Genomic DNA, 18,198 nt, shown 5'->3' with positions numbered 1-18,198 from the left:
GTTTGGTTGTCATTTGCCTGCCTTTAGGCAAGAGTGGCAGGTCTCTTTCTTCTCTTAAGTTCATCAGTGCTGTCTTCCATGTTGCCACTCTCATGATAAGCCATCACCACCGTCAAAATATTTCTGAGATGGTTTTGGAATCTGTCCAGTATGGGAATTCTGGTTAAACTAGTATTTAATACATGTTGCATCTTTGACACCCTGTTTTATGCAGAAGCTGCCAGTTAATGTGTCTTGTAGCACCCACTCAGCACAGTCAGAACCATGGAGAGTTGTTATCTTGGTCTGAGTGGACTGCTCTATTGGTCAGCTTCGGTTATGTCAAGGAGCTGTTTGGAAAGGGGAAGAACAAGTCCCCACTCCCTTGTTCCTCTTCCTCTCCAGGAGTCAAAAGTGGTGAAATGGTGTTTACTTTAACAGAACAAGAACGTGTATGGCAAACATGGTCTCTAGAAGGGCTCATAGAATGAGTGTACAGTGAGGAATCTCAAAGGCAAAGCAGCCTTGGGTAATAGGAGAGGGCTGCATAGCTTTTTCAGAGCAGAAGATGCAATCTAACTGCAAGACTCTTGGGTGAGCTACTCTGCAATGGAGTAAGAGAGCACCAGGATTCTGAAGGTGGTCATTAGCTGCGGATAACAGAAAACATTTTGGGCATCCTAGCAGACAGGTGTACAGTTTGTGCTGTACTGTATGGCAAACCCCTCTTTCCTTCTAAGTTCAGAGGAGAGATGCAGAAGAGATTTTAAATAAATGGCTGTCAGATACCCATTTGGGCACACTGCAGCGAGCAGTATTTCCAGCCTTTGCAAAACAAGCCGATGTTTATTAGTCAATTGACATACAAGAACTGTTTGGTTTCTGAATGGAAAAGCAAAGCTTAAACTTGTGTCTGTCCTGGCAGCATGAATTACTTTCCTGCCTAAGTGTCCAGAATTCCTTTATTCGTTCTTTATATTTCCAGCAGAGCTCAGAACTGGGAATTCAGACATCAGGGTTCATGTTTTGTCCAAGTTTCAGTCAAGGCACTTTGACATGTTCCTCTTTCCTTGGCTGCAAGTGATTATAAGTCAATACTTGGAGTGTTCATTCTCGTCCCACCCATGGTCATTCCATTCACTTGTGGGCAGTTTTGGGGATTTCACTCAGTTATTTTCCAGTCCTTTGTCCTGAAAATCCCTTAGCCCTTTCAGTACTAGGTGATAACAATAAAAAGTGAGGGATGAAACCACTATGGTTTTCATTTTAAAAGTAATTGTACTATGTTTTAAAAATACGCCATAGGAGTTACTATGCTTGTGTGAGATAATATAACTTGACAGATAAATGCTATGTAATCCTACCAAATTCAGTCTGACTTATTTATATACTGTAATGTAGAGAATCCTGAAAAGTTTTGCATCTTTTAATAAAGCTTCTAGACAGCTTAAATGAAACAAAGATATGGAGATGAAACAGCAAGATTGTACTAACCTCATTGTGACTGGTGAAGGGTGTCTTTTTTCATGTGTTCATGGTTTATTCTCCATGGAAAATAGAAAAAAATTATAAAAGTTGTGTTGAGTAGGGATCTGTCATGATACTGAATTGTAAACGAAAAAATTCTTCACTGTAAATGTAATAAAATGTGAGGGGTTTGCCAGTATAATCATGAATGTAACTGGTACAAGTTTCTAATCTTCTTGAAGTGTATTCATCTCACAAAGCTAAGGTAGCTTTCTTCTATGACCTATGCAGCATCACTCATATAAGCTGTTTCCTATTTACAGCTTGGTATTTTTATTGCCTCATTGACCTTAGAAAAGCAATAAAAATTTCTGATAATTTCCTGATATGAATTGACAGTAGCAAGTCCTACATTAGCATATGCTAATTTTTTTTCTTACTTGTATCAACCTGGGGTTTGTATTTGGACAGCCATTTTGAAATGTTTCACTGTACATCAAAATAATAGGTCCTAATGGATTGCTTCCTGCTTGACTAGACAAAAAGTGGGGTTTTTTTCTTTTTAATTTGTGCCCGAGCAAATTTAAAAGAAACAATAGAGCAAAATAAAGTAGATTTGCTGTTAATAGCCTTGCTTGATCAGGTATTTATATTCTGTGTATGGTTTTATTATATATTAAATTCTGACAATAAGGTAGCTTTTCCTCTTTGAGGTCAGTAGTGTTCAGATTAATCAGGTTGACATTTCATGCCGGTGGGTCATGAACTGTTGATAATAGCATTAAATGGTGATTCACTTGCTGCAGGGAGCACAGCTCATTATCCAGTCACTATATTAAATCATCGCCACAAACAGCTAGAATCCTGTGTATGTGCATGCACACAGCTACACACACACATGAAAATCAGGGTGGAGATCTCTATCCTGTAACTATCCAGTTCTCTGTTTATAGCAATTGTTAAAGCTGTTTCCAGCATACAAGAATGATGGACGTCTCCCCATTTGGGAAACTGGAATAGTTTACTCTGAAAAATCTGTTTATGTATGAAACAAGGCTGTGTGGTTTATTTTCCAGCTTCTGTCCAAAAAAGGGGGGGTAATTTTTGTAGCCGGTTTCATGATAGACAAAAGTGAAGAAAAATACATGTGCATCATTTCTACAATGTCAGTGTTGGAAAAACAGCAAGATGTAAAATGAAAACAACTGAAATCTGAATTGCTTGTATTCATTGAGTATGGATTTTTATTTAATGCTGTGTTTCAGAGGCTTCTATATTAGTTTCAGATGTGCTACTTCCTGTCAGAAACATTCATACTTTCAAAAAAAATTAGACACTGTCCTAGTGCAAGAAAAAGTATATCATAATGGAAAGTTTTAAAATAGAACACTGTCTAAATAGTCTAACAGTGGATTAACTAAGTCGAATGACAGGAAATTCCACTCTCTAATGCTTAAAAGATTTTGCGGTTAAATGCAAATCTTACTTAATTTTAAGTTGCTTTCTTTTACATTAAATTTGAGCCAAAAGTATTGCAAGGCATGAGTCCAGCAAGTACTATGAAATGTTGGGCTTTTTTCCTCCTACCTGGATCAGAGAATCCAGTAGTTTTCTCCTTCTCTGTCCTCTGCCTCCTCCATTTGAGCCAGTGTAATTTGTTTTAGTGCAAAAGTGACTGTTGTTTAAAGGCAGTGCTTAGAGGCACTTCACCTTAGGGTACGAAGGGTAACTTGAAGTATGAGCTTCTCAAGGTCTTCATCATTGACACTGGAAAAGTTATTTATTTTAATATACTATATGTTTTTTCTATAAGATGTTATGTTTAATCAGTATAGAAATATTAATTAGCCTGAGAAGCGTGTTAACCTCAGTATTAACTTTGAAACTGAGAAGGGGGGGGTTTCATGTAGATGTACATTTTTATACATTTATATAAGTGGTCACAGAAAGGGAAACCATTTTCTGAAGCAGTTAGCACGCTTTGTATTTTAAGAGAAGTTTAAAAAGGGGAATTATGAAGGAAAACATTTTAAATTCCTCAAACCGTTGTGTTTTTTTTAAGGCTAAATAGCTGGTAAAACTGCCAGAGAACCAGGATAACATGAAAAAGCTGTAGGCCGCTAGAGGTCACTGTTTGGTAATCAACTTCTAATGAACCAGAACTGTCGAGAAGGCCAATAAATTACACTGTGGATTTTTCTAATTATGAATTCCTATTTAATCATTCAATGACAAGTTAACTGTGGCAGCGGTTCTATGTACTTTGCATACACAGTTATGTTAATGTACTATTATATTTCTTAGGATGGAGGTCCTCCATCATTAGAGCAGTTCATTACCAAAGACTCTCTTATCTAATCATAATTACTGATTATGAGAAATAATTAACTTTGTTACCCTCTTGATTCTGTTCATAGGCAAAATGCAGTCTTTCTCTTTTCTTGTTTTTTTAAATGCAAAACCAGGGGAAGTTCTGACTTCTGATACCTTTACATTAAAGAAAAACGGTTAAATTGGGTTTGTGGAAAATTGCCTAAGTTGCAGCGTTAGAATAGTTACAGGTGACAGGGAAAAAAGAGGTACACAAATTTTATAGTGATTCTCCTTAAGTTGTCATTCAGTACAGTTAAATATGAAAATGTGTTTTATTTCATGAAATCTGATTTGCAGCATGTAAAGATTTGCAAATTGAAACCATAGGATTGCATATTTGCTCATCCTGAAACAATAAAAGTAATAATAAAAATAGTATCTCTTTTAAAAATATATCCATATTAAACTTAGAATTAGCTCATACATAAAGAAATATGACTTTTAATTAAATTACAAGGGTTTGAACGCATTGTATAAGTGGCATCAAGTACACTTGAGAACACTGAAAAGTACATTGCATTTTAGGCTGGAGGGCAATGCTAAATCTAGTTCTCTGAAAGAGATGTACTATCTGTTTCACAGAAAGTAATAATAGAATTATGTGTGGAGGATTCCTAAACAGGAAATAAAACTGGGAAAGGCCTTATAACAAAAGGATTCCTTAAATGGAAGCTCTGTATTTTTCCAGTTTAGACTGTTTTTCTAGCAGTTGTTGTCATCTTGCATTATTATACTGCTTTGCCTTTCAGTGCCTGAAAGCTTTGAGAATTAACTGTGAATATGCTGAAATTAGGCAGCAGAAAGTGATTTATTACTTTGTAGATACAGAGTTAGGCATGTTTTAAAATAAGCATATATTTTAAAGGAGAAGCTGAAAAAGAAGACTGTGTGGGCTGTTCACTGTATCCAGAGGCAACATTCAATGCCAAAGTGCTTGCAGAAAGGATAGACATATCTGAAGGAATGCACTCCAATGATGGTTCAGAATGTCAAGAAAATTCTTGGTCTCACACCATCTTGAAGAGACAAGGTTCAAAAGTTCATTCAGAAATGTTCAATGCCGTCTGCAGTCCTATTATTTATGCATTTCTTCCCAATTTCAGTTAGTAAGGCTCTGTCAGTTGTCCTTTCATAGACTGTACCCAAACCAGGTAAAATTGAAACTTGCAGCTAAGCAGCTCTCCAGAAGAAATTACTGAAGATTGATTTCTTTTAAAATTACCTGCCTGACACTTCTTTCTGGCTATAAATTTCTATTTTTGTTTGAAAATTTTGTTAGATTCATGGTATTAGATACTAGATGTTTTTTAAATGTTGCGAATGTAAATATGCTGGTACTGATTGGATTGGTGTGTGACATTGCTACATGATCAGCTCTTAGATAAACCAGAAAAGCTTAGGAATAGGTATACTGTGTTATACACCCCATTTAAATGCTTTTTGTTTTATTCTTCTGTGTTTACTGTCTTTTTACTTTCTTATATGACATGAAAGGACCAATGAATGCATGAATAGGAATTTACCTGCTTCTGCAGCTGACTTTTTAAGAAGCAAACCTTTTATTAGGAGGAACACTTGAACCCATACCTGTTGAGCAATGCAGTTTAAATGCATATCACATATCATTGTGATATATTTTCTTTTTTAGTAATGTGCTTAGTACCTTCATTATTCAGAAAAAAAACATGCTGCCATGTTTTGTAGCTTTTGGGGGCCTATAGGAGCATAACATGGTAAAGAAAACTGTAAAGTACTAAAGTATTTAAAGTATCTTGTTACAATTGTACTAATATTGGGGAATATGTAAACAATAATATTAAATATCCCTGGTTTGTTTTTTCTTCAAAGGTTCTTGTTTTTCTGATATAATAAAAGAATCTCAGCTTTGATATATCTATTCCACAATGCTGTGTGAAGATAATTGCATTTTGCTGTGGAGTCAAGGTAGAATGTGCGAGTATTTTATACTCTCCAGACAGAGACATTCAAGTCCAACTAGCAAAATAGGCAAATATGGTGGGTTATTTTAAATTCCTAACTACTAGGAATTCCTAACTACTAGGCTAACTGCTTTTTGTAGTTTAAAGAGCTCATCAGGACTGGCCATACATCTGGTTTTGTTGGTCGTGCATTTTCAGGTATGTTGCTCAGTCAAAACTGATGAGGTGAAAAGCTGTGATGACAAGGTGGACTCTTGGATCTGTTTGTGGCTTTTGGTATTTCACACAAACAATAAGCTTCTGAAGGCTTGATGTTGTTCATTTTGGTATTGTTTGTGAATCTGAGTTAGAACAGCTAACTATAAGACTATAACTGTAAGAATAGCTCTTCTAGGATTTTACCTTCTCTTTTTCTAACATTATAAATGTTCATCCCTTTGAGCTTTTTCTTCTATAGTCCTGTACTAGTCTATTTTCTGGTTGCTAATCTTCTGCATAGAGTGGAAGCTTTTGAAGAAAGTGAGTTTGGGATGATGTTAGATTTGCAGCTCTCTCACCTTTCCAATACCGGACAAAAATTATTCTTGAATCTGCACTATGTGATTGGGATGAAGTTTTATTTCTAGAACTTGAAGTCTCATTGGTCAAGATGAGAATTGTTTCTGCTGAATTCTAGTTTTGTGGAGAGTTAACACTGGCCCACATAGAGGAGCAAGTGCGGGCATGGCCGTGTTTAATTTTTGGACTTCCCCTGAAAGACAAGAGTTCAAACAGTATTGCTGGACAAGAAGATGATGGGTCATTTTCTCTGTTTCTCTTGTATTTGATGTTTGGGGTGTATTTGATGCTGTCCTTGCTCAGAGCCTCTTTAACCAGACAGCTTAGAGTTGTGCTCTACGTTTGGATTGTCTGAAGTCTGCTTCGAAATTTCGGTAGCATGCGTATATGGAATGTATTGCTCCTTTTCTTCACTGGCTGTCCAGCCTTCTTGCTAATGTTCAGATAAAAAAATTAAATACTTGTGTTGAACAGAGGTAAGCTCTGTGCAGGTAGTTTTGCTGTTCACAACTGTAGATACTAGCAATTGTTGTTAAGCTTTAATATTTATTAATATTAACATTTAATATTTTAAGTGTTTTGATACAATGTTTTGGGTAATAAAAATAAGCAAATAAGTTAATCTGTCGTACTTTATTTCCTTTTTTATTGCAGTGCTGTTAACCTTTTTACTTGCTAAGTTTTCAGGTGTTTTGATGTTTCTCTTTGTCATTATAATTACTAGAATTAAATGTAATGCTTTTAAAAAACTGCTGCAGACAGGACAATTTCATCAGGCCTTTCAGCTTGTACTTCTTTTGAAAAAGTTAAACTATCTTATGTGTGTATTTGCCTTTTGCAACTTATTTTCTTTGGCTGATCCTTTGGAGGCATCAGTTGCTACTTAATACCATCTCGTAAAATTTTCCTCATGCATTCCCCTCATATTAAACTGCCTCAACAACAGTTTCTACTCAGTTCTTGCATGATTTATTGAGAGGGCATATTCTTTTCTGTGTTTTGGTGTCCAATATAATATATCTGAGTCAAACTGAAGGTTTTTTTTCTGCCATCCATGGCCAAGTTCAAGTACTAATCTGTATACAATTCCACTCAGGGCTCCTTTAAAAACATAAAGCTTCTCAGGACGATTTTACCTATTTTGTTTAATCAATAGTTTATCCTTCCCCCTACACTACTTTCTACCTTCAGTTCCTGGTGATGTTTACGTAATTTTTTCTGTTCCCAAAAGGGATATCCTCTGCTGCTGTAACACATGTATGTAACTTATTGTTTATATGCATATATCCTTATGATTCATGTAAATCCCTAAGTATGTTCTCTTTGAGGCCCCAGAGGATCCTTGCATGTACGGCAGCACTTCTCAGATTGGCTGGAGACTGGACAGTTTGGTACTGGCTTTTGTCTTCGGACAGCACCTAGCAAAATAAGGGACCCAACTGTGACAGCAAGTGAACTGCTGAAGAAAGGCTCTCAAAGCAGTCTCTGGCTGCATCTTCTGCCTTCATATTATTCTAGGAGGCAAAATCTGTTTAATTACTCCCTCCCATGCTGGGCTGCCCAGAACAGGTAGCATATTGCACATCTCTCTTGCATCTTTCTTACAGTCTCTGCTACTGATAGGAAAATAGCTGCATGGAGCATTAATGCTGATGCAAACAGTCTGATCCACTCGTCTTCATTCTTGCCGGTGCTTGTGGGAGAGGGGGTGGAGGAGGAGGAGGGAATTATTATTCTGCTGCTGACACAAGGAGAATTGAGAGTGGCTTGATGCAACAGAAGATTATGTTCCCTGAGGATAAACAAACAGAAGGAGATAAATTAGGAGAGAGGATAATCCTGTTAATATGTGCATTCCTTAATTCTGATTCAGTTTTTTTAAATGTACGATTTCACAGAGGTTAGAGGTTTAATTAATACCTGTAAACCATCTCTTAAAGTTTACCTTTTAGATTGTGGAGTGATGCTTTGAGTTGGCATTTGAGATGCACAAATTTGCCCATAAACCGGCATTGTAGGTCATAATATGAATATCATGTGAGGGAAAACGTGCACATCACCGTCCCTTCCTCAATTAAAAAAATAAAAAAACTTCATTTCTCCAGACTTTTTCTCAAAACTGTTTGTTAGGAAGTCAGAGCAGCTTATTCCTTGCAATCTTCTGTTGCTTTTTCAGCAGAAGCTGGGCCATTGTGATATTTATCTGAATTCAAACAAGGCTAATTAAAAGAGCTGCTGACAGTTGTTGTGATCTGACTTTGACTGGAGCTTGATGGTCATTATGGGTAAATAATGAACTAGGTCTGCAAATGTAGCAGCTGCCAACTTGGGATAGAAGAACAGCTATTGCGTCCAATTTAAGGATCTATCGACCGCTTCCCTTCTCCCTGCAGATCTTCTTCCTAGCAGAAAACTGGTGTTTTCTACCGCTTTGTTTTGTGGTTTCAGCTATTTCTGATATAGTCTGTAATTTCCTCTTAAATATTTAACCTAATCCATTATTAGCTTTCAGAGTTAACAACTTTTCCACTGAGCTTTCTTTGCATTTTTATTTTGTTTTGTTTCATCGGTGGGTTTTTTGCAGTTTGTTTTTATGTACAGTGTAATTGCTTAAATAATTATGATAATGTTTGTTTAATTTGCCTGTTGCTGCAGAATAAAAGTCCACTAGACTTTTTTCTTTGTACAGCCATAATCTCACAAATGGTGTCATTTGATTTTGCTGTAGAAGAGATGCTTCTAATTCCTTAGATGTGCTTTTGTCTGGATTAATATTGAGTACTTGTTGTATAAATCTTCAAATCACTGACCTGAACCTCCATTTCCATTTTTGCTCAAACATCACTAGTTTATGAGCTACGGTGATGCAAAACTACTTATCAGAAGAGAGAAACAGCAGTGACTTCCATTAAGGGGCTCTTCCAAGTATATTGTCGCTTCATCACGAGCTTTGCTTTGTCCCATTAGCAAATAGGAATGGTACGTTAAAGGGAAAATGGCAGATTTTAATGATAGATTAATTCAACTTTCTTCTAGGATCCCTGGCATTATAAATGCAGTACAAACCACAGAATCTGATATACAAAAGAACTTTGTGCATCTACCCAGCGTTTGCTCAGCTGCCATTAGAAAAGGCAGTATGCGTTATGTAAAATGTAAGGAGGCGCTTCTGCATTAGTGCATAATGCAGCAGAACTAGGGATCTTGCTGGGAAGAAATGATCCCAAGCGTGCCCCTAAAAGACAAGTCTTGCTTTGAGATATAATGATGAAAAATTGCCCATTTATTTGTGTCTTTGCATTTCAGCAAAAACAAAACTTTGACTCGTTGACAGTCATGCTGCTGCAGGGGTTTGGTGCGTTTATGTGTGCGTCCGCGGGTGCGGGCATTTCTGTTCTTGCTTTGGAAAGGCCAGCGATACATTAACAAGGGGTTATGTTATGCTGGTTTATGTTAAACCAGATCACCCCCTAACATGTGCAGAGCCATTCATCTGTGTCACCAAAACCCAAGAGAACATCTGACATGGACTTTGAAACAGAAACAGTGATCACTTACAAATCAAACATGGCACGCTCTAAACCGATTGTGCACGGCAATCTTTTCGAGAAAGGACAACTAATTGAACATGATAAAGTGTAAAGTTAATTAACACCCTTAAATTTGTTGATTACTTTCACGGGATTATATTGTTCGTTGAGGAGCAGCTTTCTGTCCCAGCTGTCGCCTTTTTAGCGAATGTCCCCGGTAAACAATAGAGACACCATAACAAGTCGTAAATGGTCCCTGTGACAGCAGCCCCTTGTGAGGCTGCATCTGTAGAAAATGATTAGAACAATTGCATTTTAAAGACGGCTCACATTGCAGCCCGGTCCCATCGGCCCTCTTCTTTATCTCCACTGATGGCAGGCTGGTTAAAACATTTAAGTTCTTTTGAGCAAATTAAGTGATTTACTGTGTTTTAGTTATATGGCAGGAGAATAGCTTCATAGGTCTAGCTTTGATGCTGATTTTTATAATAGGGAGAAACACAAACCGTTGGAGTGGTGGTGTGCTGTGGGGTTTTTTTCTGAGTCTATTCCATTTACTTGTTTCCTGGAAATAGATTGATGATGGCAGACATTGTCTATGAAGCAAGTAGAAAAAATTGATATGCTATTTGTGTTTTATAAAATAACTAGTTTCTTCATTTTAAATTTATAGTATATTATTTATAGTTATTTTAAATTTATAGTATAGTTTTAAATATTCTGCTTTTATTTCCAGTAGGGATTTATAGCTGATTTTGTCTATACATGCCTGTTAATTGGTTTTAGATTTATATATGTAGCAAAACAATAGTAACCTTTTCACTTAATCTCTCCTCGTGTATCTTTGTTTAACTTTTCTTGAGTTGCGAAAGACAAAGTATTTGGTGTGAGCTGGCAGGTATTTAAAAAAATCTGCTTAGTCCTTAAAAATACACACACACACAAGGTACACAGATGCAGCCTCTCAAGCTCAACCTATCTGAGAGCAAACATGACAAGAACCTGCTTGTTTGAAGCAGCTGCAGTCCCTTAAACTGCATTTTTGCAAAAAAACTCAGAATAAAAGACCAGTGTTCCCTTGCACTTCCCAAAGCGTAACAGGCAAAGCCTCAATTCTTATGTTTGCGGGTGCAAAAACAGGAGAGAGAATTAAAACTCTAGCAATGCTTTTCTTGTTTATTTTTTATCTGGTTTAGATCACAAAATTAGTTGTTAAAATTGCTCAGTAGACTAAATGTTGTATAGGAAGGTAACAAAATAGATGATTTTTTTGCCCAAGCTTCTTGCTGTTGTAGCCCTCATCTCCTGCTTGTCCTTTCAAGTCTCTGAACAGCTATATTCACATCGTTTCAGTGTCAAACCTTGTCAGCAACAAATTTTTTTATCTGCAGGTGCAACTCAACAGTGGTTTAAATATTTTGGCACTGGGATATGCTTGGGTGCGTTGTGTTCTCAGCAGCGTAACTGTTTTCGGCATCTCCGCTGTAGTGGTGCTGTAGTGCGTAGCCTGACAATATCACTTCTTTTTAACTCATCCACCCTCTGCTCTTCTTACAGAAATGTAATAAAGCTGAAAGCAAAAGCAGATACTTTCCTATAACACTTTTATATTAACATCTTTTTTCTAGAAAATTGTACTCTTAATAATCAAACTGATTGAAACTAAGCAGTGTTAATGATATAGCTATAGAGCTAAGACTTTTTGGGGGGTTTTTTTGGAACTGGAAACATCAGTGGCAAATTGCAAGACTTTTTCCAACAACGTTAAAGACTGTTGCATTAAGCACAGAGAAGTGAATATGGAAGGGCAGGGTGTTACCAAAGTTGGCTGCTTGGTCTGGATGCTAAAACTTGATGTCATCTTCAAACTGTCTGAGAATAGCCGTGACCAGCTGCTGTTGTCATATGAGGGCTCCCAAGTCTCCATTCCCATTTTTGTCAAAAATTGTGAACTTAGGAACTGGTCTGCATCAGGTTCACTGAGCAATCCATTAGCAATCAAAGTGAGAAGCACCTGGATTGAACTTACCTCACAAGTAATGCAGACAGATGTGACAAGAGGCTTTGAAAAGCAGTTCTTTATATACCTCTTCTGATAAAAGAAATTAATTTTTCAGATCTTCATCCAAAACCCTCTAGTACCCAAGTGGAAAACCAATCTCCTAGTGGGTATGCCATACTGCAGTGCTACTCTATAACTTCTCACCACATTTTTTTTCCCAGAGTAATTTTTTTGCATACCCCCTCAGTAGCTAGATCTGTTATCATATTTATCAGCAAACTTGTTCCTGTCAGTTTATATCTTTGGGGCAAACTCTGATGCTCTATGACCAGCTGACTTAGAGTTGATCTGCTGCTGTGACCTCCTTAAAGGATTCTGCACATAGGTGTGGAATACTATCCTAGAGAAGCCAAGCAAGTATAAGACTGCAGTCATGGGCTCCATCAGTCTTGCTTTGCAGTGGAGGAAGAAATCTTAGTGCATCCTAATCACAGGTACAGTTTCTCTGAAAATCATTCCCTGAGGATCTGAAGAGGAGTTTTGTATTTTAGAAGGAACAGATAGATTCTGAAGGACTTTTGACCTCGACAGCATAAAGCATTATGTTAGGTGGTAAGACTTCTTAAAAAAACTCAAAATATGAAAAATAATCATTAGCTTTTTTAAGTTGCACTAGCTGCTCTGCATCTTCATTGCTCTCTTTGGTGTTAGAAGCTGATAATACTTTAATGGCTTGTGTTGTTGGTATGGAGTCTGTGATTGTGAAATAAAGCTGTGCATTTTTGTATAATGATTTTTTTATTTCTATTTTTAGATGAAGTTACAGTTCTTGTACTCCTAGATGGCATGCCAATGTTTTTTTAATTGCCAGTGTTATAAATTTGCTGCATTGCTCCTTTAATTCTGATAAAATAGTTGATAGTTAGCAAGAGCTGTAGATGATAAAATTTACCATGAAGTAAACAGGTTTTTGGTTTTAAAACAAGAATTTTCCAAGCCTTCTGCATTATACAACAAATTGCTCTTTTTTTTCTACCTAACTGATTTATTTTTTCTTCTTGAAATGTATTTGAACAAGTGAGAGAGTGCAGCTGTCAGAAGATTAACCAGCTGAAAACTATTGTCAGCATTAATTTTGCTCTAATAAATGAATCTCTGAAGCTATTTAGCAGTCTGTAATCTAGATACAAGGCTATTGACCTATGATGGATAGTACTGGATTTTGTTTGTAAGCTTTGACTTAAATTGTCTACTTAATTTGCTGCAGGTCAGATCACAGGATTAGTGGTAAAGGCCATTATGTGGTTTGAATAAAAATAGCTAGAGGAATGGAATGAAAATCATTGTGTTTATTAATGTAGCAATCTTTGTGGTCATGTACATACCAGTGAACTGGTAGCCAAGAAGACAACAATGACCTGTTTGTGCTAGCTCTAAATCCATGCTTTGCTCTTGGCCCAGTTCCTGTGAGTTGCCTGGAAAGGACTTGTTCAAGTGAGTTTAAGGATTGCTGCTAATAGGGTGTCTCTCAACCTGGGCAGGAAGATCTTCACCACCGTATATTTTTCAGTACCTCGACAGTATTCTATATATAGACTGATTGTTTTTTTAAAGCTATGGGTCTGAGTGAGTTCTTCTGGATGCTCCAGTTCTGGACTTACCAGCAGAAAGACACAGATTTCCTGGAGTGAGTCCAGCTATGGCCCATGAAGATGACAAAAATCTGGACTATCTTTCGTATGAGGAGAGTCTGAGAGAGCTGAGACTGTTAAACATGAAGGGTAGGCTCAGGGGAGATCTTATCAATGTGTATAAAAAGCTGATGGGAGAGACTGAAGAAGAAGGAGCTACACTGACAGGACAGGAGGTAATGGACATTAATTAAAACACAGAAATTCCATCTGAAACACACAAAACCACTTTTTTGCTGAGAGGGTAGTCAGGAAAAGGTTGCCTAGAGAAGCTGTGGAGTCTCCATCCTTGGAGACACACAAAAGCAGACTGGACATGGTCCTGGGCAATGTGCTTCAACTGGCCCTCCTTGAGGAGGGGGGTTGAACTACATGATCTTGAGAGGTCCCTTCCAACGCCAAAAGTCTCGTGATTCTAGCTTCTTATGTAGGTTGAGCAAGTACTTCATCAGTGGAAGCATCTTTACTGTTGCCTATTTTTGCATAACTGGTAGGTATTTACTCTTTTTGAGACCTTGATCTACAAAATTTGTCTGAAATTCTTTAGTGGTTTCAAAAGATGGTATATGCTGAAAGGTGGGATGGGGAAAATAAACAGTTGGCAGATAACGAAAGAGGCATTTTTAGACATAGTCACAGAGAGCAGTTGTAGAGAGACAGTGAATCAAATGAAATTTTTATTGAAAAGCAAATAAAAATTCATCAGATTATTCAGTGTGAGGAGCTGCAGTGTAACTGTCCTTGATGTTGTAAACAAAGTCCAAAACTGACCACTTCTTTAGCTGTGTTGCAGCACTTCAGAGCACTGTACCTAACTGAAAGTGTTTAATTCAAAAGTTGGTTGTTATCTGCAGCTGCACATCCTAACAGGTTCATGTTTGATGCATAGCACAGAAAATTTATAGTAGTTATGCTTCTTGTAAAAGTGAAAATTAGGGAGGAAGATGATTTGTTCATCAGTTTAGGCCAAATTTTTCTAGCTGTTATTAGATGCTGGGGATGAGGAGGTTAAGGATGTATGAGTAATTCATATTAGAATTAGACTTCTTTTAAGAAATAGAATATTTCATGGAGCTGATAAATATCACATGAAAAATTTGCTGGAGTTGTGCTTATCGGAACTGTATAATCAAAGAACTATGGTGTTTGCTTACTGAACTGTGGTAAAGACAGAACAGACTACAGGAATAAAACTGGGAATAGTGCGTTTGTGTGCATATGTGTATGAATAATTTTTACATTGTCTTTTCATAGCTCTTTACGTCATTGTATGTGCATGAAGTTTATAGGAACCTAACTTAAAGTGTCTCAAGATGAATTTTGCTTCAGAATAGAAACATAAACTGCAAAGATTCAGAAGACTTGGTTTTATATGTCTGTGTCTTTTAGCTGTTCAATTATGTGAAAATCAGGAAGCATTGATAAAAATTAGCATAGGTTTAGAAAGGGTGATAAAAGCACTATTACTTTGAGCAGTAGTTTGTCAGTGGTCGTATGTGAAGAATAGTTTGACAAAAAAAAAATTTTATTTAGTAATTCAGATACAGTGAATTTTGTGGAGTGCAAAGTTGCAAGAAGAGTTGATTGTTTCTTCATATAAACTATAAAAAGTGACATTGCCAGTTATATGTAGGTCTTGTGACTTCTTTATCCGCTAGTGAGCCTGGAAGATATTGTGGCTTTATCTCCATCAGATGTTTGAGAATTAAGATCACTGATCCTCTGAGTACTGAGAGTATAGGCTTACTTTTACACAGAATTTGAGATGTTCATCATAAGTGCAGTGTTAGTATTGCATCACCAGACCCTTACTGATAAGACAAACTACTTAAGTTTTTGGGTTTTCTAATAATGGTATTAAATCCAATGTTGTCTTGATTCAGGTGTTGGAGCTGCTCGAGCTGGAAACCTTACTTTCATGGTTGGTGGAGTGGAACAAGAATTTAATGCTGCCAAAGAGTTGCTAACATGCATGGGTTCTAATGTGATTTACTGTGGAGAGGTTGGAACCGGACAGGTAATGCTTTCTGAAGGGTTAATTGTTATCTCAGTCTTACGTTTTTCTGGCTTTTTCTCTACTGATACCTACTCTTTTATTTCAGGACTAAATGCGTTATAATATATCGTCATACTTCATACTTGTTTGCTTGTTTACTTGTCTCTAACTATGTGTTTATAAAATAACCTCATGGCCCTTTTGTCCAGTATGTTGTATAGCTTAGTACCAAAGTCTGATTGGTGTTTATCTACATTGGCTTTTTGAGATTATACTACTTAGAGGAGGATATTTTAATTTTGTTTCTTCTAAATTTAGATTTACTGGATGTTCTGAAGGACAAAGAGCCCCTACATTCTATGTATACTAACTGACCTTCTGTACGAAGAAAAAACGTACTTCTTAATCACTGAAGGAACCATAGAGCAGCTTTCATTAACTGTACTACCATAGATCTGTGCTTACTGGTGCTACCTCTAGAAGAGAGCTGCCAAAATATATTTGATCCTACTGTCCTGAGCCTAGTTAAAGATGATTCCTACATGTTAGGTCTATGAAAATGCGTGAACTAATTGATGGTTTCACGACATTTCAGGCTGCAAAGATCTGCAACAACATGCTCTTGGCCATCAGTATGATTGGAACTGCTGAGACTATGAATCTTGGAATCAGGTTTGTTTGATTTTTATACGGGATTGAAGCATTTTTTCTGTGTTTACAGTTTTCGTGTATTATGGTTGATTATGCTGAGACAATGATGATTAAATGGCACAGATAAACTTTTGCAAGAAGTTGTCTTATAAAGTTAATAACAGGCTAAAGGGATTAGTTAATAAAGTAGGGGTTTTCAGAATGGGGATATTTTCCTGTATTGGCTGTTGCATTCTGCATCTGAAGTTAAGAATTTATTTGTTCTACTGTAGTGCGGCGTGCAATAATGTTTGTCTTGCATTGTAAACATGCAGAGATAATACAGAGGTAAGTTTTTGTTTGTATTCTAAGCTAATGTACAGTTTATTCAGAGTATTACACTCCCATATGGCTCTCATTGGCTCTGTTTACTTTGTTAAATTGTTCCAAAATATATTGTAAAACAAAACTTGTACTACAGTATGTGTATCAAATTAAGATCGAAGCATAAAACAGAACATCTACCTTTCTTCGACTTTTTGAGTGCAGTTTGTCCTACTTGCCAAAACTCCTAGCTTGTCAAAGAGCTGCAGTATGCTCCTCTGCATTCTTGTCAATGCTAAGATTACCATTTCTTTTCTAGCATGTGATACATCTAACTTGTAAGTGACAGCATATTCAAGCAAAATTATTTTTACTTTCCAGTTGTAACCTATTTATTTTGCTGTGGCTTTTTGATTTTATTTTCCAGTAGAGTCCATGCAAATACCAGTTTCATATCAGAGTATTTGAAGCTTTCATAAATTCTTTTAGCCAGATCTGAATGATTTGCAAATTTATAGACAAAGAAGTCCTGTGTTTGCAATTGTGTATCTCTTAAGGGTTTTCCGTGAATTATTTTTCTGTGCAGTTGCATCCTTAAAATTTGCCTGTTAAAACTACAGCTATTGTAGATACTTATCTACTGGGCTCAGGTGTGTTCATGTGGATTTGATACACTATAAAAACAGTAACAGGGTATCAAATGCTTAAAGAAATAAAAGGAACACCTACATACGTGCATGTACATGAGACAATGTAATGGATTCACATTTCCTCTTAATTACCATATCAAGATGCAGTTGTTTTATTGAATTGCCCTTGTCTCAGATGTTAGACTATCTTGACCTATTAAGTTGTCATGTTGTAATTGAGATAAAAGAGGAATTTGCTTTGCATCAGTGCTAATTGGTTTATCAATATCCTGTACCATTTACATTTTAAAATTGAGAGTCTGTAAAATACTGAGGCATGTCTGCATCGAGGCATAATAAAACCAGTAGCATTGTTTACAACTGTTGTAATCCAGTGTAATCCAGAAAGCTTTCATCAAGTTCTGCTTTAAGTCATGATTCACTTAATAAAGCATATGCAACTGATTTTTCGTTATAGTTTTATCTACATTTGTAGCAATGATTAGAGTTAAAATTGAAGGTAAAATAAAATCAAGAGGTTTGGAAGACAGATATTCTGGGCATGTAAACCCTGTGCAGAGCAAGTTGATGTCTGCAGTCACTGTAGCTTGAAAGTGTTTAGGATTTTTGTTTTTCATTTTTTCCTTTTCCAGTTTAAATTTTGCCTGAATTTGTATTCAGCATTTGTAAGCAAAAGTCCAGTGACAATATATAAGCCTTCCTACCCTACAATCAAGGCTATCAAAAAGGAACTGTGTTTATTGTAGAAGAAACCTGCAGATTGTAGTCAAAATTATACAAAAAACGTAATCTCATTTAGTCCAAAACTGCATGAGGCTTAAGACAGAGGCAGTAATTTAAAGCCTTATGAAGTAATTTAGAACCCTTGCATTGATTTTAATTTGCTGCTATTTAGGTGCTGGAGAAGATGACTTCTGCTTATATCTAGAATAAGAGCTTTCCACTTTGGGTGTGTAAAAATTTCTAATGTACAAGTTAACACTTGTCATTCTAATTATAAGAAGTTTCGCTATAGTAGTAAATTTATGATTTTTTTTTTCAACTCTAAAGCTCAAAGG

General features: G+C 36.5%; 1 protein-coding gene across 2 annotated transcripts in view; it reads left to right on the top strand.

Annotated features, from left to right (window-relative positions):
- HIBADH (3-hydroxyisobutyrate dehydrogenase) overlaps nucleotides 1-18,198 on the top strand; it is a 90,901-nt gene that overhangs the window by 58,979 nt on the left and 13,724 nt on the right. For both annotated transcript variants that reach the window (XM_027639293.1, XM_027639295.1), the window contains exons 5-6: nucleotides 15,424-15,557; nucleotides 16,132-16,208. In XM_027639293.1, the coding sequence (XP_027495094.1) occupies nucleotides 15,424-15,557; nucleotides 16,132-16,208 (211 nt within the window). The remainder of the gene's footprint in view (nucleotides 1-15,423; nucleotides 15,558-16,131; nucleotides 16,209-18,198) is intronic.

This window comes from Corapipo altera, unplaced genomic scaffold (assembly GCF_003945725.1).
Source record: "Corapipo altera isolate COAL_440 unplaced genomic scaffold, ASM394572v1 44, whole genome shotgun sequence".
NCBI lineage: Eukaryota > Metazoa > Chordata > Aves > Passeriformes > Pipridae > Corapipo > Corapipo altera.
This window is presented reverse-complemented; position numbering and strand designations above follow the sequence as displayed.